Source organism: Cololabis saira, chromosome 9, assembly GCF_033807715.1.
Source record: "Cololabis saira isolate AMF1-May2022 chromosome 9, fColSai1.1, whole genome shotgun sequence".
Classification (NCBI taxonomy): domain Eukaryota; kingdom Metazoa; phylum Chordata; class Actinopteri; order Beloniformes; family Belonidae; genus Cololabis; species Cololabis saira.
The window spans coordinates 33,623,718-33,646,534 of record NC_084595.1 but is presented as its reverse complement, the minus strand read 5'-3'; the positions used below and the strand labels follow the sequence as shown (position 1 = coordinate 33,646,534).

The following is a 22,817-nucleotide window of genomic DNA, read 5'->3' as shown; positions in this document are numbered from 1 at the left end:
CACAAGCTGAGACGAGCTGGCGGCTCGTCCAATCACAAGCTGTGACGAGCTTCTCAATTACCGTAATGACTGTTAACATGGGTAAAATGTATTAGGTAGTTATTACGGTAAAGACAGTGTTAACTGAAACTAATAACGTTTTTGATAGATAGATAGATAGATAGATAGATAGATAGATAGATAGATAGATAGATAGATAGATAGATAGATAGATAGATAGATAGATAGATAGATAGATAGATAGATAGATAGATAGATAGATAGATAGATAGATAGATAGATAGATAGATAGATAGATAGATAGATAGATAGATAGATAGATAGATAGATAGATAGAAAATATGCTTGGAGAGATTAAGTTTTCAAACGGTTTTATTAATTTTTCAACAAAAGCAGACACTCAAAAATATACTAAGAATCAATACTAAGCACTTTAAATCTTTCAGATTTTTTCAAATAAAAAGCTGTACTCCCCTTGAAGCACAAGTAGGCTATGAACGAAATAAAAAATAGGCAGAAATATGACTGTTTCAGAAAGCAATACGTTTTTAGAAAAAGACATCTGAATATCCATGCAGACAGGAGGCCATATGTTACATTCAGCGAGCTGGAAGCATTGAGGTTTACTGAGGCACATTTTTCAAAATTAGTTTACATGATTAAAATGATAAACTTCGGCTCAGTAACCACGTGTTACAGTGTGTCTGTATTATTTGGTAATGATGTTATTGCTGGATTGTTTTAGCTGGAGAGGAAACAGTCTACTGCAAATATAATCATTAGACTTGCAAAAAAAAAACTAGATTTTTTAAATTATTATTTTCATTATTAAGTTTGACTGCAGTGCAAATATTCCTTAATAAATACGGCAACACCTCTGGATAAAAAGAAAGGACAGTTGATTTACTTTTTTATGATTGCTCCTACTTTAACAAGCCACGTGTGGTTAATTAGAAAACAGTATATCATTGATTAAGATGTTAATGTTCAAGTTGATTTCTGAATGTGCTTGTGATACTACATGTGCTTCACTGTGATTATAAACAAATACCTGGCTTTGCTGTCTCATGGGTTGTACTATTAGCGGTTCTTATATCCTTTGGAAAGTACAATCTCTTGTGTAAGAGAGGTTCTGCTGACAACCTTGTGTATGTAGGCAACAGCGTGCATATATTATGAAAGTCAACCTCGGTTATACATTAGCAGTAAATGTCTGCACACTATTTGAAAGATTTACTAAATTTTCACCTTGTATTGAATGGCTTGAATGCAAAGATTGCAAAGAATATTTAAAGAACTGAAAAACGTGTTGCTTAGACTGTCTGCAGTCAAATAAGAATGTGTATTAGATTACATTCTTATTTTGTGGTGTATCTGGCAGTGTGGGTTCAAATATCTAAGAGTTGTGCCTCTGGCTATCCCTACAGCTGGAATCCAATGAATTTGCAGCTAAGAGTCTGCTACAGTAGATGGTAAATTCATGGCAAAACATCCAAAACACTGAAAGAGGAATGGTGACAGATACAGAGAGCATTTAGTTTTGTCCATTTCCATAAGTTCCTTATATTTCTTAGCTCCAGAAGTTAATGCTCAATGCAGATGATTAAGCGACTATGTAGTGAAAGCCAACATTCTTCATCTGTTTTACAGCACACCTTGTTGTATAGGATATTTCATCAAGTTTGATTTACTTGGCTGAAAGGCATCAGTTGCCAAAATGTTGTTTGTAACATTTTAAGCATGTGTGGAAAGAGATATTAATATATTTACAGGGCAGCACTGAGAAGTGTAAAGTTCAAATGATTTTCTGCAATGGTCACAAAGAATCTACATTCTCCAAAACTTAAGCTACTATTGTTTGCATTAAAGTCGTCTGTGGCTATAGCACTCAAGTAACCGTAGGTGGCTCTCTACAACAACAAATGAAGAGCTTGTGTGGGGCATCAGGTCGTAAACAAACCACTTATAGATTGACCTAACGTCAGAGTTGAAATGCCAAAAGGACCGTAAATTACTAATACAGAGCATTCCACATTCAAACTATAGAACTCAATCTTCTTGAATAGCCTCCTAAAACCAGTGATATACAGTATGCTAGATGTGAGAACAAATTTACACATTTAAAGGGACAAAATTCAGTTTGTGGTTGTGGGAGTTTAAACCAGCAATAAATAAAGTCCTTATAGTTTACCATGCTGCAATTTGTTGACTGGTTACTTTCTTGAGGGTCATACATTCAGAGATGCTTGGAATAATGAAGAAAAGAAGAAAACATTCTTTGTCCCGTTCATAACTCTGGTGAATATCAAGATCAGAACCTTGTCTCTCATCTGATGACAGTTGAACCACTGAAACCCTGACCAGGATGAAGCAGATGTATAAAATGGACAGACGGACTGCAAATGGAAGACCTGAACATTTTTAAGAATATAAAAGGATCTATATAGAAAAACACAAATGTGAAGCAAGCCTAAAACACATCCAATGTGCCCATTCAGAAGGCCGTCATCAATAGGATGTTACAGGTGTTACAGAATAAGCTGCAATCTAGTCTTGCCGACCTTTACAAATGACATAGAAAGAACTATTAATTAGCTCATTATTTCTATGTGTTCTCACAAGGAACAAATCTTTGATACTGTATTTGCAGCGGTAAGCGTGGCTGTTTCTATTTTAGCCCAGTTTGACCTCTTACTGCCTGAGAACATCTCATGACAAAGCTGCATGATTGCTTGTTTCAGTGAAGGTTAGTTACAACGCATGTCTGCCAATAATACAAAAGCTGCTACGGTCAAACGTTGATGCAGCATATACCACAATGGGCGTCTTTCACTGCATTTATGAGCGTTTGGGAGCGCTACACTACTATGTGCTGAAACTGAAGTTCCAACTCAGCATCAAAAGTTGGGAGTCTGTGGAGGAGGGGTCCTGTGCTCCGGAAGCCTTGGTACCTTTCGCTGTTTGCTTTCTTCCACCCACCCTGCATCTTTTCCTTTCTTGCCGTTTGCTTTCTCCTTGTTCTGCCGGCACAGTTTTAGTGCTCGGGATATAAACACATCCAAGTCAAACAGGCGCTCCTTTTGCTTCACAGGCAGCGACTCCAAGGAGTCAGCGTTCACAGACTGTGATATGGGGGAGGAAGAAGAAAGGGATTCAAAGTCCTGGGGTTGCAAAAGTGGCGAGGTGGGGGGTGACATTGTTTGAGGCGACTGGGGAGGAAGAAGAGCTGTCGGAGAGGAAGGGAGAAGGGAGTGAAGGGTATTTGAAGAAGACATGATGGGAGGAAAGGGACTCAGTCTGTCCTCGTCATATTCAGCCGACGGCTGATGTACAACCTCTTTGTAGCGGAAGACTGGTGCTTGGAGGTCAGTCGGGGAGAGAGGGAGAGGAGGGGAGAAGGCGTAGCAGGAGGGGGAGCGTCGCTCCAAAGAAGGACTGGGACTGGGTGAGTGCAGACGAGACTGAGTGCTCTCCACCCAGCGAGAAATTTCCTGGAACAAATTCCCCGTCCCCTCTTCTTCTTCTTCTTCTTCTGCTTCGGCTTCCTCCTCCTTCATCTCTCCCATGTCCTCCATGCTGCCACCAGTGGGCTCAGCAGGCACTGGGAGGCTGCTGGTGTTATGCTTCCAGTGAGACAGGTCCAGTATCAGTTTAGGCTCCGAGTAGTGTTGAGGTTTTCCCTCCCGCCAGGCTATTTTATCCAGATACGAAGGAGATCCCACTTTGTAATCGCAAGAGTGGCCACAGTCGAGCTCTGCATATCCCAAACCACAGACTCTTTCCAGAGAGGAGTGAGAGTTCTCCAGGAAACGTTCAGCTGAGCTGCTGTGGGAATATTTGCGGGGGTCAACCTGTAGAAGACAAATCGGGGGGAGAAAACGGCAAATTAAGTGGTTAATAAAGTAATTAGTTACTGTTTTATTATGTTTTTTGATGGTTCAGTTAATTCTGGTTTGTTTCGAGAGCTTTTATTGTTCTCATTTAAAGTGTATTTAGGAATTTATAATGATAGGTTTAAATGCTTTTATGTTCATATAATAAAGCATATACATTTTTTCTAAATATGCAGCACATCGCTGCAGCATCTCTTGTGAGATTCTTTGGAAAATACCCCATTAGAGCTCCTGTCTCGTTCAAACCCACCTTATAAAAGATGTAAAACAAGTGCTTATTCTGATTGGTCAAACATGGTGGACTGCAACACACATGCTCATAAAATTGTTGTTTGAGGTGCATCAAACCAGATACTCTGCATTTTGCAGATGTATTTCATATTAATGCCATCAGTTCTTGAGACGTTTTTACAAACATAAAAAGCCACGAAACACACTGGAGAAGAAGGAAAAACACAAAATGCAGAGAAGATCTCCTTTCCTTCAGTAAGTCACAGTAAGTCCTTCAGTAAGTCAAGGAAATTGTATCAGCTTTTGAAAACTATAGTGTTTAATTTAAAGACAGGGATGGTGAATGTTATGTAATGTACAGGATAGGAGAGTTATTTACCTCTAAACAATTCATGATTTGACAACATTTAATTTCACCATTTTGTGGTGAAGCTCACAACATAAATATTGTTCATCTTTAAATGCATCATCACAAACAATGCCAAGTCTACCAAACTTGCTATCAGCCAATGTATGCACCTTGACATCTCCCTATGCATATTGTTGAAATATATTGTTATTGAAATATATTATATTATTTGTACCTGAGCCTCCTCTGTCAGGGAGCTTGAGCTGGCCCGCGGGTCCCTCTGCACCTCCTCGTCCTCCGTGGTGTCTCCCAGATCAGAGGGAATGTGGCCGGTAGGGATGCAGCGACACCTCCCCACTGACTTTTGCCAGCACGTATCTGTGGATAAACTGTTCTCATACCTGCAAAAGAGCAGAATTTACATTTATTTTCTCTGGATTTACTTTGTGGAAGTGAAAACTCATTAAAAAAAAAACTTTGAACTTAAATATTCATTAAATGATACCATCATCATTATTTGCCCAAAGACAGGCAGTTCAGACAACTGCAAATAGGAGTGAATGTAAGTTTGTGATTAACTGGAGCTCTGTCTTGGTGGTTGGAGGTATATACATTAGCTATAGAAATATCTATAATACACAACACGCACCAACATTTCCACTTTAGTAACTGATTATCTTGAAGTATGAGGTAAACAAGGTTGCACACAATAAAAAAATATAGTTTATAATATAAAAACGTGTAGCGTATTTTGTTTTAGTAACTACAAATTTTAGTCTTCTAGTCTATTTTTTTTCAAAGTTTAGTCTTCACATACAAGAGGTTGCTGGTTTGAACACATTGAGTCCATGCTCATTGTGTGAAATGTGCTATATAAATAAATTTGCCTTGCCTTGTTTTTTATACCTGCAAAAGAGCAGAATTTACATTTATTTTTCTTCTGGATTTACTTTGTGGAATTGAAAACTCATTAAAAAAACTTTGAACTTAAATATTCATTAAATGATACCATCATCATTGTTTGCCCAAAGACAGGCAGTTCAGACAACTGCAAATAGGAGTGAATGTAAGTTTGTGATTAACTGGAGCTCTGTCTTGGTGGTTGGATGTGTAGCGTATTTTGTTTTAGTAACTACAAATTTTAGTCTTCTTTTTTTTTCAAAGTTTAGTCTTTATATACAAGAGGTTGCTGGTTTGAGCACATTGAGTCCATGCTCATCGTGTGAAATGTGCTATATAAATACATTTGCCTTGCCTTGCCTTTATTTAAGGGGAAATCAACTAAACTGTCTAATGATGTCACTGCCTTTATAGGGCGAGTTACCATATACGGTAATTTCCGTGGACATGAAAAACTACTTTCCCCAAACTTCTCAGTGAGGTGTTGAAGTCATGTGAGTTAATCCTGCCAATCAGCACAGATCATGCTTTGTCACAGGCAGTGTCATCATGGCATCTGACCAATCAGCAGTGCCCTGGAGAAGCGGGAACTTGATTTTCAAGAAGGGGAAAATTCACATTTTTGCTCCTACCTTCTTCCACACAAAAGTTCAGAAAGCTGAAACTAACCATGCTAAGTTGATGACACTCACACAGTATGTGTTTGAATGATGGTGCTAACTGATGAGATAAGTTTTGTTTGTGCAGAATTAGTGAAATCAGTGAAATAGTTAGCATGAATAATGGTGATCCCATATGTGATCATACGCCCCTGTGTGGTAAAACTAGTGCAAGTGACTGAGGAACCTTTTATAGACATATGCCACAGTAAGCCATACTTGTGTATTTTTTTTACAAATACACTCCCTTATGGTCAAACTAGTTCAAGTGGCAGTGTCCTTTTGTAGACATATGCCCGGTGCATGTAGTAAGTCATACTTCAGGTGTTTTCGTTTTACAAATAGCGCATTATAAGGTAAGATAATATAGGATGTTGTATTGGATGTTGCCACAGATTTGTATAGCATAATATCAGTACCACCATGAATTCTAATGCTATTCTTCACTTCTTGTTCTGTGGCATGGTCAATGGCATGATCAACCTGCCTGCTGCTGGTGGAGAGAGAGGGTCAGGAGCTGATTGGACTAAATATATGGATGGAGAAAAAGAGAAGCCCTATAAGTCAAGTTATACCATTTATGGAGAAAAGTTCTTATATCCCTATGAAGAGAGTATCATAAATATTATGTTGTATGTGTTTTTTGTATTTTTATACATATCCAATTTATGGGTACAATTTCACCCTCAATGGGCAAGTAACCATACATGGTAACTTCAGTGTTAGATACAATGTTACTCGCGATGGGCAAGGAACCATATATGGTAACTTCTTTGACCTTGATTTGCATCAAGAATAAAAAAAAAAATGAAAAAAGAAATAATGAAAAATACTCTGGTAGTAGCCCCCAATAACACTCTAGGGTTGAAATTGTACATTTCCAAGTATTTCAACGAGTGCCCTATAAAGGGTTAAACAAGAAAACATGTTTACATCTTTTTACTGAAAATATCCCTCTGTATACACTTATAAAAAACGAATCCAGACCTGTCCCAGTGGATGCTGGAGGCCTGACTGTTGCTGCTGCTGAGGCTCTGTGCAGCGAGAAGGCTGTCCAGCTCATCCTCGATGCGGAACGGTTGCAAAGAGGTGGGTTCATCATCAGGGCAGGAGTACTGCTGAAGGAAGGGGTGGGACAGGGCAGCTTCAGCCGTCAGGCGATCCATGGGGTTAAAGGTCAATATACGCTCGAGAAAATCCACAGCTAGGAGAAGAGGAGAGCAGGAGAAATAACTTGTGGTGTGAGTGAAGGAGCTTGCTCCGCCTTCTCTCTAAAGACTAAATTACAGTCTAGGCATCCAAAGGTGATTTGTCTCCATTCTACTTAATAGTTTACTGCTTGACCTGCCCGTTTCTCCCCAGCCCACTCCGTTCCCTCCGCTCACCCTGAGCATCCACTTTAGGAAGCAATTCAGAAAAGGGTTTCTTGACCCTCCATCCATGACTGACATACGAAGGCATCACCTGGGAAGGCAGGAAACAAACATTACACACTTCTGCCAGGATTATTACAGTTTCCAAGGAGACTACATGGTTGATTTGTTGATTTGTCTCTTTGTCAGCAAAGTGAGTCCACAAATTAATGATGGTTTTGTAAACAATTCAGCAGAGGTGGTGCATGGTCAGAATTAGAAGTGATTAACTTAGGGTTTTCTTATTCAGCTTTGGTATTGGGCTATATTCTTGTTGTTTTTTTGTGCATTTAAAGCCCATTAATTCAATTAACCCCTTAAAACTGATTCTGATAGGAAAGGATACCTAGCCAAACTTATATTAAAACACTTGTGCAGACATTCGTCCAAGATTTTAAGAATGCTGTTTATTGTTACAAATATAAAACACTTTTTGAAAGTATCACGCCGCAGATGTATAACTTGCAGCACCCTGCGAGGTGTCACCTGTAGCAGATCCTGCCTGTCCTCCTCCCTTAGCACGGGCACTGTGTTGAGAATCAGCTGCATCTGCTCCAGCTCGTGAGCTCCTGCGAGAGAGTCCACCAATCAGAGACAAGCAGAGAGGAAATAGAGGATCAGTTGCATAAGCAAAAAGAAAAAGAAAAAGTAAATCAACTCAAACAAAAATAAATAGGAAGTGCAAGCTGTTAGCTGACAGAAATAGTAAGGTTAAAAAAACCCAGTTTAAATTATTCATACCGACTGAAATACTAGCTGAAACTGTGTCTAAGAGGTCAAATATTACATAAAACACTTCATTGAATCGTCACTATGTCCACTAATGCATAATCAACTACGTCTCTCTTCTGTAGCAAACATGCAGATGCTGTTGAGCTTTTTTAAATGCACAAAGGGCACTTTTGCTCTGGCACCTGACCTGATTGGAAGCGTGACTTTCCAGCACACAGATGGCTTTGCAGCAGCATCCTCTACCCATGAGGCACAGTGTGGATTTGCCCTTTAAATGCCACAGGACAACAGCAGATGGTGCTATATCAACACATTTTGAACTCTAAATAAATAGGTAATACACTGGGATGAGACTGCACTGTTTCCCCTTCGGTAAACAAAAATGTAGTGTGCCCACTCTTGGTTGCTGGCAAAGTGAAATGAAAGACAAACACCTCGGATGTTCCATAGTGTCACATGCAGGAACACCGGGGGAGCAGATGACACTTGGAGTTTCTTATGTCAGTCCTGTGGCGTTGTAGAAGGGGTTTGGAGGTCAAAATGAGTCTGTCGGTTGGAACCGCAGTTTCTTGAGTCAGAGTATTTCTCTATCACCATTGTTATTCTGGTCAGGCAAAGAAGTAGCCACAAAGAGTGTCTTTGGTGGAGGACATTCAAGACAGAGAATTATCCGCCGCACAGTAACACTGGATGCCACAACTGCGGTGAATCCATCTATTAATTTTTTTTTTCTTTTTGTCTCTACACGTACATTGTGAATATAAGTTAAACAAAAGATACAAAGATTTGCTTAAATACAGGTAATTTAACTGATTATTTATCTGGGTGAACAGCTATCCAGGTTATATCTATTCATTTTTTCAGCTACTGAGATATTTACCTTCATGTAACCATTAATGAAATAGAATCAAAAAATATGTCTAAAAAAAGAGGCGACCTCTGAAGATGTCAGGATGATGAAGACTGCAGGATAAACAGTGGAGGTACCTGCAAACAGTGTGCGTCCGCTGACCATCTCAGCCAGTATGCAGCCAGCAGCCCACATGTCTATGGCCTTGGTGTAATTGTTGGGGGACAGGAGCAGACGGGGGGAGCAATACCACTTAGTTACCAAACCTTCCGACAAATAACCCTGTAGAAAAGAAGGAGGTGGATACGAGAAAGAAGAAAACACAGTTGAGCACTGGGGTAAGATAAAAATGTAAATAAATAACTCTTCAAATGCATGCTAAATGATCCTAAAGAGGTAAAAAGTTGTAAAATAAACAAAACGCTAAAAAAAAGAAAAAGAAGAAGCACATTCGCTCATGCAGTAAAAATGTCGGGGGTTATGGAAGTAGGACCAGCATCACCCTACCTGCAACTAATGACTGTAGAGCCTGTTGGAGTGTTTTCTTAAAATCCTCGGAAGCCTGAACCAGTGCAAGAAGCAGCTACCATTTGTACCATCTGGTCATCTGCAGACGTTAATACCCCCTTTTTTAATTCTAAATTTTGTTGTTTTTTCTGTGTGTGTAAATAGGCAAATTCAACCTCAGTTAAACAACCCACGAGAGGATGGGTGGGTGGGTGACGGACGTGTCAGGGTGGGGGGATTGCACACAGATGTGTGCAGCCATGTTGTTTTAAATTGTGTTCTAAATATCCGTGTATTTTTCTTGGTATTGTATTACTTGTTACTGTATTTCTGTTTTATTGTGACGTGCCAAGGGACTGCAGATGCAAATTAGCTTAAAGCTATAATCTGGCACAGTGCATCAGATGGCAACATTTATGTTTTAACTGTACACTGTCCCTTTTTAAATAAAAATTGAATTGAAAAAAAAAAAACCCACACATTCACTTTTTAACAGTGTCATTATGATCAATATTTAGGGCATAGAAATGAAGCCAGTAAGTAAATAAATAAATGAATTAATCATCTGCTGGCCTCACAACTCAGTAGCTTTGTAGAGCCACCTTTAACAGCAAAGCTTGAAGTTGCAGTTTCCTGTATGGCTTTTTCAATCTCTCACATCATGTGGAAGAATATCAATACCTTCCTTGTTCACAGCATCGCTTCATTTCATTCAGGTTTTGGGAATTCCGTTATGCAGCAACAGTTTGCTTGTCTAAGACCATTGCATGTGTCTTTCCCCCTTGGTCCTGCATTAACACTAATTAATGTTTTAGTCTTTAACACCTGCTGCCTTATATTCTCTCACCTTTTAAAATCTCAAAGTATCAGTACCATTTACTAACTTTTTTATTCCATCCATCCATTATTTATACCCACTTGTTCATATTTAGGGTCACGGGGAAGCTGGAGCCCACGGTCCCGGTTGTCAAGGATTTTGGATTGCATACGGAAATATATCTACTGTTCTTCCACATTTTTCTAAATCAGCTAATGTCAAATTAGTTTTTCAGTACTTTTCTGTCTGACTACTTTCTTTCTTGTTCATGTTGCCCATATCTAAAAGCACCCCAACCCCCAGCCTCACTAAAGCCGACTATTTATCAGTTAGTCATGCCAGCAGCCTTTTAACAGGTATTCTTGCTAAACTGCTCTTTTCAGCCTCTTGACATATGAATAACATTTAATCAGACACAAATTAGTATCATCCTCAAAATGGAAGTCAGCTGCAAGCTTTGTTGCACCGGATAAATCATCCAACAGTGAGACGCCTCTAACACCAGCTTAACGTTACTAAGCAGTGTGTCCAGCGCCTCCTCTCAAGATTACATTTGCAGTGTAGCCAAAAGCATTTTAAATGGTACTTGACAGCTAAAATGCTTTGGCCCTTCTTACTTTTCAGAAATGACAAAAAACAAGAATTTTCAAGAGGTAAATTGCGTCTTGATCTGCACATTAAGGGCATAATTCAGAGAGTTAATTTGCTGTGGGGTCCTCCTGCCAGTGCTCCCTGAACCTCATTCATTACTCAGAAGTGTGACCCAACATAAAACCCAACAGAAAGTGGTTCTGTGATTTCCTTTAGGCCAGCTTTATTACAAGTTACATTTTTCTCAGAGAACACGGCGCTAAGTGACTTTCCCAGTTGTGCAGCACTGCCGAGCTGCTGTGAGTAAGAAACCATAAAGTCACGCTGACAGGCCTTTTCAACCTTTTCCACTTTCAGTCACTATAGTACTTTATTCTCTTGTACCGCTGTTGCTTTGTCTCTGTACCTCTACATCTACTCCGTCTAGACCTTTGTTGCTCTAGCTTTATTCCCCTTCTCTTCATGGCCACTCTGACGTCACTGAACTTTACTTGCAGCAGCTCTTTTGCTTTCCTCCTCCCTTTCTGTGTTCACCTGTGTGGCTGCAGATAACAGGAACGAAGCTTGTTCTGAATGCTCTGTGAAGGTCTGACCAACACCTGCTTGTTTGTTTCTGCTGATCAGTCTTTATCTGAGATGTCCCTTTGATAGATGCTGGTGTCCACTTTCAGCCGCGTGTCATAGGCTTCACTAAATAAAAGCCTTTTACTTTTTCCTCTTCCCTTCTATCCACGTGCTGTAAATGTTTACCCTGCTCTTCATATTTCACATTTCCCCTCACATTCTTCACCTCTTTCTCCCCTCCCTCTTTTGTTGCCAGCAGTATTAAACCCTCTGCCCTTATCCACATGTCTTCTCTTTCTTTTTCTCCGTCCTTCGCCCAGGTCATGAATAATTTCTGGGCATCTCCTGTCTCAGCAGGTGACATTCACACATGCACCGTCACAGAAGCACTAGCTTCCTGGTGGTGTGGAGTGTAAACAACACACACACACACACACACACACACACACACACACACACACACACACACACACACACACACACACACACACACACACACACACACACACACACACACACACACACACACACAGTCCCTGAAGTCAGAGCTGCAGATCTCAATACAATGTGTTTCACAAGCATCTGCTCTTTTAAATATGATAAAGTGACTGTGATTATAGAAGCACTTGAAGAAGTTGATGAGCTGACTAAAGATCATTATTAAGCAGTGAATCTCCAGATGCTAATGAACCAACATTGCTATCAAGCATGAAAAAGCTTTTGAAAGCCACTTGAAAGCAGCATAAATCAGACCTGAAACATTAAGGGCTGGATTGCTTAGCATCTCAAACTGCAAACTTCCATCTCAGCTGAAATCAATACTGCCCACATCCACTGATGCTGAATGTTTGAAAAAGCTGCTTTGTGCTATCGGATTAAAGAGAGGATATTCTCAGTACAGGTCATTGGTGTCTTGTCAGAACTGTTTTCAATAGCCTGGCATAATCTCCTACACATGACATCATACAGGGAAGCACAGGGAAATGACTGGAGACAGTCTTATGAGGAGGACTGAAATGATGAATAGACTCATCAGCAGTGGCCGGTATCTGGCCACACACACAGCAGAGCAGCCCTAAACCTCATTTCTCCTCGTAGCACAAACAACCTGAATCCCTCTCAGCTTTTCTCTCTGTATGATCACTTTTTCATTCTGTTTCTTTTCTTTTCTTGTTTCTTCTCTTTGCACGTTTGTACCCCTCCTCTGCTCTTGCACTTCTCACCCTTCTCTCTCTTTTTTTTCTCAGTCCTCCTTCACTCAATCTTTTTCACCTTTGCTCTCCCTCACTCCTCTCCTACCCCCCCTTCCATCCTGAAAACGCACCCCTGTGTCTGCGCCCAGCTGATCCCCAGTCCCGTGCTCCGGGCTGACAAAGATTGCCTTTCACAAGAGCTCCTCTTCACATGTGCCGACCCGGGAGCACACGCACGTACAGCCCTGCTCGTGTTTCATTACTGCTGTGGGATCTTTGCTCGTAATAACAGAGAACAATGGAGAACTAAACTGTCACATACATCTCTAAGAGGTCTGTATCTACTGTGAACCATCTAATCGCAGTCTTTGATTAGCGCATAAGCTGATATGAGGCCTAGTGAGAAGATGTTACAGCTGAAGAGGAGGATCGTTGTAAAAGGCACATGTCTGCAACATCAGAAAAGGGGGCGTGTAATCAGCGAAGCCATTATTTATAATAAAAGAGCTTTGTCTGTACTGCACATAAAACATCTAGAAAGAGATTTAGAAAGTCGATCTGTAAGCCCATTCTGTTCACTTTACATAAGCAGGCTCAGCGTAGTGATGCCTAAGACCCCAGCTGGGATATCCGGCCGAGCAGAGACCTGACAGATTATTTTACTTTGACAGTTGTGACGTGGACACAACATGTGTGGGTCCCACAGATTCCCTATGGAAGGCTTCTTTTGCGACAATTTGGTGTATCCGATGTCACGCAGGAACCAGGATTCATGCACAGCTGTCTAATAATACCACAGAACCAGAACAGAACCAGGACTCGAACAGTCGCTGTCAGTCCTGCTCCTTTTGTTAATCTCTACACCTGAATCTTTTTAAATGTTGCTAAATGAAAGCGGTTTGGTTTGGCAATATGTTTGAAAAGCAGCATATAAATAAACAGAGGTGTCAAGTAACAAAGTACAAATACTTTGTTACCTTACTTAAGTAGAAATTTTGGTTATCTATACTTCACTGGAGTAATTATTTTTCAGACGACTTTTTACTTTTACTCCTTACATTTTCACGCAATTATCTGTACTTTTTACTCCTTACATTTTAAAAACAGCCTTGTTACTCTATTTCATTTCGGCCTTTAAAAAAAAACTATCCAGTTAAATTGCTCCATCCGGATAGAGTGAATTTGGTTGTGGTTGTTTCAGATGTTCTTGTCCAGTTTTGTTCTTACATCCGTTCCCTCAGATTCCTGCAACTAAACTTGGATGTACATTCCAATAAAGGTTAGGATAAATGATAACATGCCTCGGAAGTTTGACTTTTTGCACCATTACAATACTTATAGGCAACTAGTCATCATATCTCCTGCTCTCTGAAACACACGTTAATGCTCAATAGTACACATGTATGGTTCTTGCATTCATTTTCAATGGCTTTTGTCCTTAATGGCTTTTTCCCCCTTACATTACTTTTACTTTTATACTTGAAGTTGTTTTGAAACCAGTACTTTTATACTTTTACTTGAGTAAAAAACTTGAGTTGATACTTTAACTTCTACAGGAGTATTTTTAAACTCTAGTATCTATACTTCTACCTGAGTAATGAATGTGAATACTTTTGACACCTCTGGAAATAAAGCTGAAATGAACTGTCCCTTGATATCAGTTCTATTTACATAAGATGTAGTAGAGATAACAAACACAACAATGCACGGGGCTACAGAGAAGTGAGATGAAAAATCACGCCGAACTCTGGCGACTGAATATTAATAGCATCATTAAGTTTTGTAGGACGATCTTCAAAAAAGAACATTTTCAGTCATGATGAAATCAAGTCAAATAAGGCCGCTAGAAAGACCTAAGCTTTGATGTGCTGAAGATAAAAGATTTATAAATTTGATATAAAACTTGGAAAGACAGTGTGAATCAAAGAGAATAATCATAACAGGCGTTCACTGGCTGCCATTCAAAATAAAATGACATACTTGAGATGCACATGCATGCTTACAAAACAGCCATTCTGACACATTCTCTAAGATTTCTCAATAATGGAGAGTAAATCTGTGAGTTAACACTCATACCTGAAAGAACATGACTGTACATGTGAGCCTCACAGTGTATGTGGATGCTTGCATGTCTCACCTCATGAGAATAGTGAGGGTCAACTATTCGGGCAAGCCCAAAATCTCCTATCTTGAGCAGCAGTTGGTCCGTATTGATAAAAATGTTGGCGGGCTTCAGGTCTCGGTGCAGGACGTTGGCTGAGTGGATGAACTTCAGTCCCCTCAGCAGCTGGTAGAACAGCAGAGTGGCATGACCTATTCAAGGACAAGATTCAGACATCTGGAGGTTGCTATCTTGTAAACACATTTACAATACGTGTTCTTAATCATAATACTTCCTCTTTATTACATTTGAGCTGGGCTGGATGAAATATTTTATCACTGAAGAATATTGCAACTATTCTCATATACAGAAACATTCTTAGGTGATTAAGACAATGTTCTGAAAGCTCTATCACTAAACAGCAACATTATTTTCATGAAAAACAAAGCAGATTAATTAACAAATTACTGAATTCATACTTGAAATGTGTATTCAACAAAGGGGAAGGCATTAAAAACAGGAATGATTCTCTACTGGAAATCCCTGCATGGGCCCAGGAACACTTCCAGAGATCACTGCCTGTGCGATCCATAAATGCAGCTTATGGCTCAATCATGCCATGAAGGAGCTAACGAGAAGCCTGAAAACGCCGCCATCTTCTCAGGGAAACTGGAAAACTGTTCTGTGGTCAGATTAATTAAAATTTGAAGTTCATTTGGAAACCGTGTACTGTAGACTACAGAGGAGAGGGACCATCCAGTTTGTCCTCAGCACTCATCTCCCATGGCGTGGGGTTGCATAGGTGTCTATGCCCTCATCCAGACAACGTCTTTTTCGGGAAAAGGTCTTCATATCTCAGCAAGACAATGCTAAACCACAAACTGCATCCATCACAACAGCATGGCATCGCAGGAGAAGAGCCTGGGGGCTGAGCTGTCCTGCCTGCAGTCCTGACCTTTCACCAGCAGGAATTATTTGATGATTTATGAAATACAAAAATCTGACAACGCTGGTGCAGGACTGTTGAGGAGCTACAATGATGCATCAGACAAGAATGGGACAACATTGCCCTCCTAAAACTCCAGCAACTGGTCTCCTCACTTCCCAGACATTTACAGAGAGCTGTTTAAAAAAAAAAAAAAAAAAAGAGGGGATACTGCTCCAGCTATCCAGCAGGTGTTGTTGCCATCAATTTTGTAACAAACTAATGTTGTCCATTAAATAGTAAAATGTCTCAGTTTCAACATCTGATAAGTTGTTTGTGCTCCATTAGGGAATAAAATATTCAGAGAGTTCATAAGATTTGCATTATCTTTTAATTTACATTTTAGACAGCATCCCAACTTTTATGGATCAGGGGTTGTCACAACTTTTGCTCGTATAACAATATAACATTACGATACTGTCACGACTGGTGTGGTGAGGACCCGGATGCAGGAGAGCGAGAGGCAGGAGTTCAACAAAAAAGGGTTTATTTTCCAAAAAGGCAAGAACCAAAAACGCTGCTTGGCAGGATCAAAAAGTCACACGGAAACAGGGATCAAAAAACTAGAGAAAAAATTGGCAGGACACATGGAGGAAAGCACAGTACGGCACCACAAGGAGCAAGGGAATGACAAGACCAGATATACACAGGGGATAACGAGACACAGGTGCAGACAATCAGGGCAGATGGGACACAGGCGGGGCAAAACAGAAACAAACTGGGGAAAATGTCAACCACTGACAGATACTTCCACATTGGCGTCAATTTTCAGAGCATATTTTTAAGTCCATCCTCTCTAACAGTTCATCCAAATATTAGTCAATCTTTTCCCCCTTACCTGTGGGTAGTGGTCCTCGGTCCAGCAGTCGAGCCAGATCAGTCTCCATGCACTCTTGGACAATGTACAGGGCGCTGAGTTGGGTTGGGTCACGGGGCAGTGGTCGTCCATATGGCGCTAAAACCTCATGGACCCTCACTACGTTCTCGTGGTGCAGCCGGTGGGTGATTTTGACTTCTCGTAGGGCGTGTTTCACGGTCACAGAGTCTCGCATCACTAGCTTTTTAATAGCTACACGATGTCCGGTACGCTGGTCAACAGCTGACAATACCAGACCGGTAACCCCTGCGCCAAGAGGCCGGGGGTCAACAAAGTGGCCGCTGAGTTCAAAGCCTTCGAGAAAGAGGGGGGTGCACTGGCTGGCCATGACGGCTCAGACTGAACAAATGAGGGATTGATGATTGATATATTCCTGCTATGAAGCAATACGTTTATTCAAATTTATTTTCGCTGAACATGTTACATCTTGCTGGCCAGTAGGCTGCAGACCTGATTTTTCCTTAGAAAGGTGTAGCATATATAGTTGCCTGCTCTCTAATCTCACGGCTCAAACTACTTAGTCTTAGGGGAAAGTGGTGCCAATTTCAAGTGCCTGCAGAAGTTGAAAAGGGTTTATCACACCAGAAAGGCATGTGATGAAATGTGAGCTATTTTAGAAAGAAAAGAAGTGATTTCCTCTAGGTGCAAGTGGAAGTTCCTTTGTGCATAATTATCTCTTTATTGGGTGCTACTTGGGGCAATTTCCGACAAATCAGATTTTAACTTAGGCATCTGTTGCCCATGTTAACAAGAATGTGAAAATAATGGGTAAAACATTTTTGCACCAATGTTTTTAATGTGTAAGTCAGAGCCAAAAGAAAGGAATCTCACAACGTAAAGAAATCTAATGTTTGGTTTGGTCAGTGTGAGTGTTTAAACATCCTGGTAAAGCATATGCAGCATAAGTTTAAAAATAGTCGTTTTCTTTTGACATCTCCTTCTCTTGTGATGATGTTTTTGTTTTTATGTTGTACTCTGCTGCATGAGCATCATTCTGGTCTGCCAGATATCCAGAGTATTCTTGAATATTAACAGTACATCCCAGAGCAGGGGTATCCATAGAGACAACCCTATGTGAGGCTGTTACTGCTCCTACAAGTGTTGACACATCATGGGACAGCAGCAGTGGGGGATGATTGGCTGTGCACTCCTCTCCCGTTCTGCAGACTCTGCTGTTTGTCACAAGCCTGTTATTCTCGCAGAGCAGTCAGAGCTCCTGATGGTGAGGGAGGTGAAGGGAGGCGGCGTCATGAGGTTTCAATGAGCCTCTGTTGGCTCCTCCTCTTCTTCCATGATAACAGAAGGGGTTTCAGCCAGTCAGACAAGTTCATTCATAGCATCCAAAGATGGAATGAAGTCAAATCCTGGACCGTGGATTCCCCCCCGCGAGTGCACATGCACGCATGTGCGTGCATTTAATCCCTCACTAATCTGCTTTCTTTTGCCTTCTCATGAATGTAGGGATTTCAGCATCAGGCTGTGACCACTGTGGGAATATACTGCTATTAGCTGCGTCGCCCAGTGCATCTGCTGCTGTCGCTGCTGCTGGGGAGGAGACGGAAACATGGTGAAGGAACTGCTAAGACAGAGACGATAAAGATTGAAGTTACACAGCAACAGGTTCTGTTGCAGAATTGCTGTTACATAACACTGAATGGCTAAGAAACATCATCTGCACAAATCTATGTGATAATAATGTCAATTTAATGATGCTTTAATAGTTACTTGATGCATGTTAAGATTTCAGGACAGATAGACAAACTGATATGGAAAGGATCAACACATTTTTAGATCTGCCTGAGACTTTTGCACTTCCTTGTGCCTTAAGTAAGGTCCAGCAGAGGAAGGAAACACATCTACTGACTTTCTCCCACACCTATTTCCCTGGGGTGTAAGAACTCAAACAAGCCATCACTCCACAAAACAAGTCTCTCTGCTAGGGGGAGCCTGAGGCTATGGCTGAAAATGAGCCAGCATCTCCCTGTGTGCCCATACGTGGACGATAGTTGCTCTCTTACAGACTTAAAAAAACACTTGCACTCATGTTGGGCTCTGTCAGGCTGGCTGTCAGCAGCTGCAAGCCTGTAAGGTGAGAACGCAGAGTCCATGGAAGATGGAGCTCTGACAGGGACTGGGTGGGAGGTGGCGTAACTTTATTAATAATACATAACCTCTAGTGATGGCGGCTGGTGCTCTCTCTCTCTCTCTCCCTCTCTCTCACTAGTTGTCACTCTCTGAGCATTTGTTTTCTATATTTCTTCAGTTATGCAACAAGATCACTTTACTGAATAGGAATCAATTGCAATTCCTGAATACAGCAGAAATCATTTTAGTTTTTCATATGTTAACCTATTCTCAAAATGCAATACAGATATCATTCTGGCATCAAATGCCCTTTACATATTATCCTAAGAGGGGGAGATTAAACTCTTTACTTGGTATGAACCAACAAGATGTTCACAAATCAGTATAGCAGATATGAGCAATTGAGAGCTCATATCTCTTGTCTGTTCTGCTGCTCTCTGCTGTGCTTGATTCTTTTTTCCCCTACTCTATTTACTTCCCAACACGCATTAATGCAGTTGTACTCGGATGAAACGCTGCATCCTCTCCGCTGCTTCATGCAGCTGCTCTTTGTGTGTCTCTGTAACGCCCCTCCAACAGAACAAAAACACTGAAACTCCAGTGCACACACAGCCCTATTTCCAAGAGAAAAGTGTACCAACCAAAAACAGCTCCCTGCTCCGTTATCCTCTCCGAACAAAGCCACGGATCCCGATCTGCTCGGTGGTCAATAACAAGAAGAGAAAAAAAGGAGAGAGAAAAGATACAGGCAAAGATAAGAGCAGCAGCGCTCGGGACTCACCGGGGCTTTACGCAGCCGCAGCCGGAGACAAAGATCCAGGAAGAAAGAGGAGATAGAAACGGATCCTGGAAGGCAAAGAAAGTGGAGCACTACGGCATCTTTCTCCAGCATGTGTGAGATTGAGAAGGTACGAGAGGGAACAGCCGGTACCGGGATGGGGGGATGAGAGGAGATAAACCTGCTGCTGGAGAGCCGGTTAGTGTGGGCGACTGTCCGCTCTGTGTCAGCCTGAGGAATGATCTGAGAGGGAGGAGAGGAGGAGAGGAGGAGAGGAGGAGAGGAGGAGAGGAGGAGAGGAGAGGAGGAGAGGAGAGGAGAGGAGAGGAGAGGAGAGGAGAGGAGAGGAGAGGAGAGGAGAGGAGAGGAGAGGAGACCCCACATCCAGGTACCACGCAGCTCACACTCTCATTTATTTCGCCGCAGATAATAAAAGTGCTTCTCCACTCTCATCCACACTGATACAAATATTGTGCTTGATCTACTTAAAAAAAAATAAATCAACTTTTTGCATGATATTATTATGTAGTCCGTCTACCACGGACTGCCCCCCCACCCCACTACGTTACATTAACGTAAAGACTCCAATCCTGACCTTATGCGTTACATTAACGCACATCCTGGTCACTTTTGCACAGACTCATATCCGGCACTTTAAAACCTCATGTTGTACATTTTCTCCTTTCATTATATATTTGCTCTTTGTACTGCACCAATCGCCACAACAAATGCCTTGTGTGTGTCTAACAAACTTGGCAATAAACGTATTTCTGATTCTGATTCTGATTCTGAAGAAGGACTATAGTCTTTGTCTAAACTACTTAATTTTTTGTATGTAAATAATACATTTTGCAAGTACAGTCAACTTAATTGTGTTAAGTTTACTTTATTTATCAAAATTAAGTTGACTTTACTTGCAGAAATTAAGTTGACTTTACCAAATGAATTTTGTACATAGCCTACTAAAAATTAAGTAATTGATACAAAGACTAGTCTTTCTTGATCTACATAAAAATCTCATGCCAAAAAGTTGCCTTCATTTTTTTTAAAGTAGATCAAGCAAGATATTTTTTACTGTGGTGTTCTACTTAAACAAATAACACATGTTTCATCTAAACGTTGGTCAATCTGCCCAATAGATTAAAATTGTTAAAGGAAAGGTAAATACAACAAGATCATTGCTTGTTGTTTGTGTCTTGTTTTTTGAACAAATGCAGATTAAGTTCAAAACTAGATGTATTCATGTAAAGCAACAAACTTCATTTTTAATTGTTAATATCACAGATTTAAATATGTTATATTTACATGCGCTTAGATTTATTTATTTCAGTGTAAGTGGCCCCTGAACGCATACACCAAACTGGCAGCAGTATGGAAATTGAAATAATCGATACATTTTGCCACTGTGATTTAAAATTCCCAAAACTTTTGACACATCAATTTATCTATAACTGGGTTTTTATATGATCATCTGTGACTGGTGTAAAAAAAAAAAAAAAAAAAAAAAAAAAAAAAAAAGGAGGAGGAGGAGGAAATTGTCACGGAGTGGTAGGATGAGGACCCAGATGCAGGAGTTCCAAAAAGCAGAGTTTATTTTGTAGAAACCAAAAACCAAAGTGCTGCTTAGCAGGATAAAAAACCCCCCACAGAAACAGGGATCGAAAAACTATGGGACAATATGGAGGGAGCAAACACTAGTACGGAACCACAAGGAGCAAGGGAAAGACAAGGCCAGATATACACAAGGGGGTAACGAGACACAGGTGTGAACAATCAGGGCAGATGGAAGACAGGCGGGGCCAAACAGAAACACAAACTGGGGGAAATGTCAACCACTGACAGAAATTAAAAGATGGGGAAGATTGTGGGTGGGTTGTGGTCCTTGATTATTAATTAATATGCTTACATGAGTGCATCCTGTAGAGGTAATAACTGATTAAATGTTAAATATGTGATCTGGCAAAACCATGTAGCATGATGTACAGCTCATGTGATATGCTTTCTGTTTGTGTGGTAAAAATGTGCCACTTTTGAATATAAAATGACCTCAATAAATAAAATATGATACAAAAGTGTCTAAGACTCTTGACATTTTCTTTCAATGGTTGAGCACTTAAATAACACAATTTTTTACCTTATTCAGGTTTTACAAAACACTTTACAAGTTGTTATTTATTCACTCATTCACATAAACTCATTCACACGACGACATGTTGATTATATATTCACTTAATACAGGGCCAGTACAGCCGCCTCCTTTTTAACCATCTCTCAACAGTTTTGTTCACAGTTTCAGGGTTGGAGTGAGACACTCAACTGAATTTCATGTCCTATTTGGATGAGTGTACCTCTTTTGAAAGCTGTGCTCAGTACTACCCACTTCTGAGCCATAACAATTAAAGCAAAATATGAAGTTGGATGTAGATAAAGAGAAAGAAGCTTGAGCATTTTCCTCAAACAGGGCTGTGATGTCACAGCACACTGCAAATCTGAAAGGCTCACTGAAGGACACGTTTTCAGACTGAGGTGACCTCATGCAAAGTAACAGGGCTGTGTTGAGTCAGTGTTATTGATCTGGTAGTAACTAAATTCAAATTCAAAAATACAGTAAACCGTATTTTATTTTCATCACACCTTTTTCTGTTTGAAGTCACTTTCAGGTGGCATGATGCAATCATGACACTTTGTTTGAGTTGGTCAAGGTCTGGAAAGTATTTTCATCCGCTAAGCCAGTGGTCTACAACCCTTGTCCTCGGGACCCCCTGTCCAGCTTCCCTCTCTTTCTCTCCACTTGTCAGTGGTTGACATTTCCCCCAGTTTGTGTTTCTGTTTGGCCCCGCCTGTCTTCCATCTGCCCTGATTGTTCACACCTGTGTCTTGTTACCCCCTTGTGTATATCTGGTCTTGCCTTCCCTTGCTCCTTGTGGTTCCGTCCTGTTTCTTTCCTCCATGTGTCCTGCCAAGTTTTTGCAGAAGTTTTTTGGATCCCTGTTTTGTGTGACTTTTGATCCTGCCAAGCAGCGCTTTTGGTTTTTGGTTCTTGCCTTTTTGTAAAATAAACCCTTTTTTGTTGAACTCCTGCCTCTCGCTCTCCTGCATCCGGGTCCTCACCACACCAGCCCTGACACCACTCAGCTTTACATGACGCTCTATTTCGTGTGTGCCCATGAGTTGCACAAAGCTACAGCACCAATTTCAAAAGTAAAAACCTTAAAGAAGGAGAAGGTTGAGTGGTGTCAAGAGGCTGACTTCAAACTCCAAAAACAGACCGTCCTGAACAGGGATGTACGTTC

At 40.7% G+C, this 22,817-nt stretch overlaps 1 protein-coding gene across 5 annotated transcripts; it reads right to left on the bottom strand.

Annotated features, from left to right (window-relative positions):
* Positions 1 to 398: 398 nt before the first annotated feature.
* Positions 399 to 19,744, bottom strand: mapk4 (mitogen-activated protein kinase 4). Of its 5 annotated transcripts, none has more exons than XM_061729319.1 (9): positions 19,388 to 19,744; positions 16,623 to 18,240; positions 14,836 to 15,011; positions 9,164 to 9,308; positions 7,931 to 8,013; positions 7,418 to 7,496; positions 7,020 to 7,236; positions 4,709 to 4,874; positions 399 to 3,851 (listed from the first exon to the last, which is right to left on the bottom strand). In XM_061729319.1, the coding sequence occupies exons 2-9, from the start codon at positions 16,987 to 16,989 to the stop codon at positions 2,898 to 2,900; spliced, it is 2,187 nt and encodes a 728-aa protein (XP_061585303.1). In that variant the 5' UTR covers positions 16,990 to 18,240; positions 19,388 to 19,744; the 3' UTR covers positions 399 to 2,897. The 5 variants fall into 5 exon arrangements, with proteins under 5 accessions (XP_061585303.1, XP_061585299.1, XP_061585304.1 ...); XM_061729315.1 differs by having other exon boundaries at positions 16,623 to 18,203; XM_061729320.1 differs by having other exon boundaries at positions 19,528 to 19,744.
* Between the last annotated feature and the right edge of the window lie 3,073 nt (positions 19,745 to 22,817).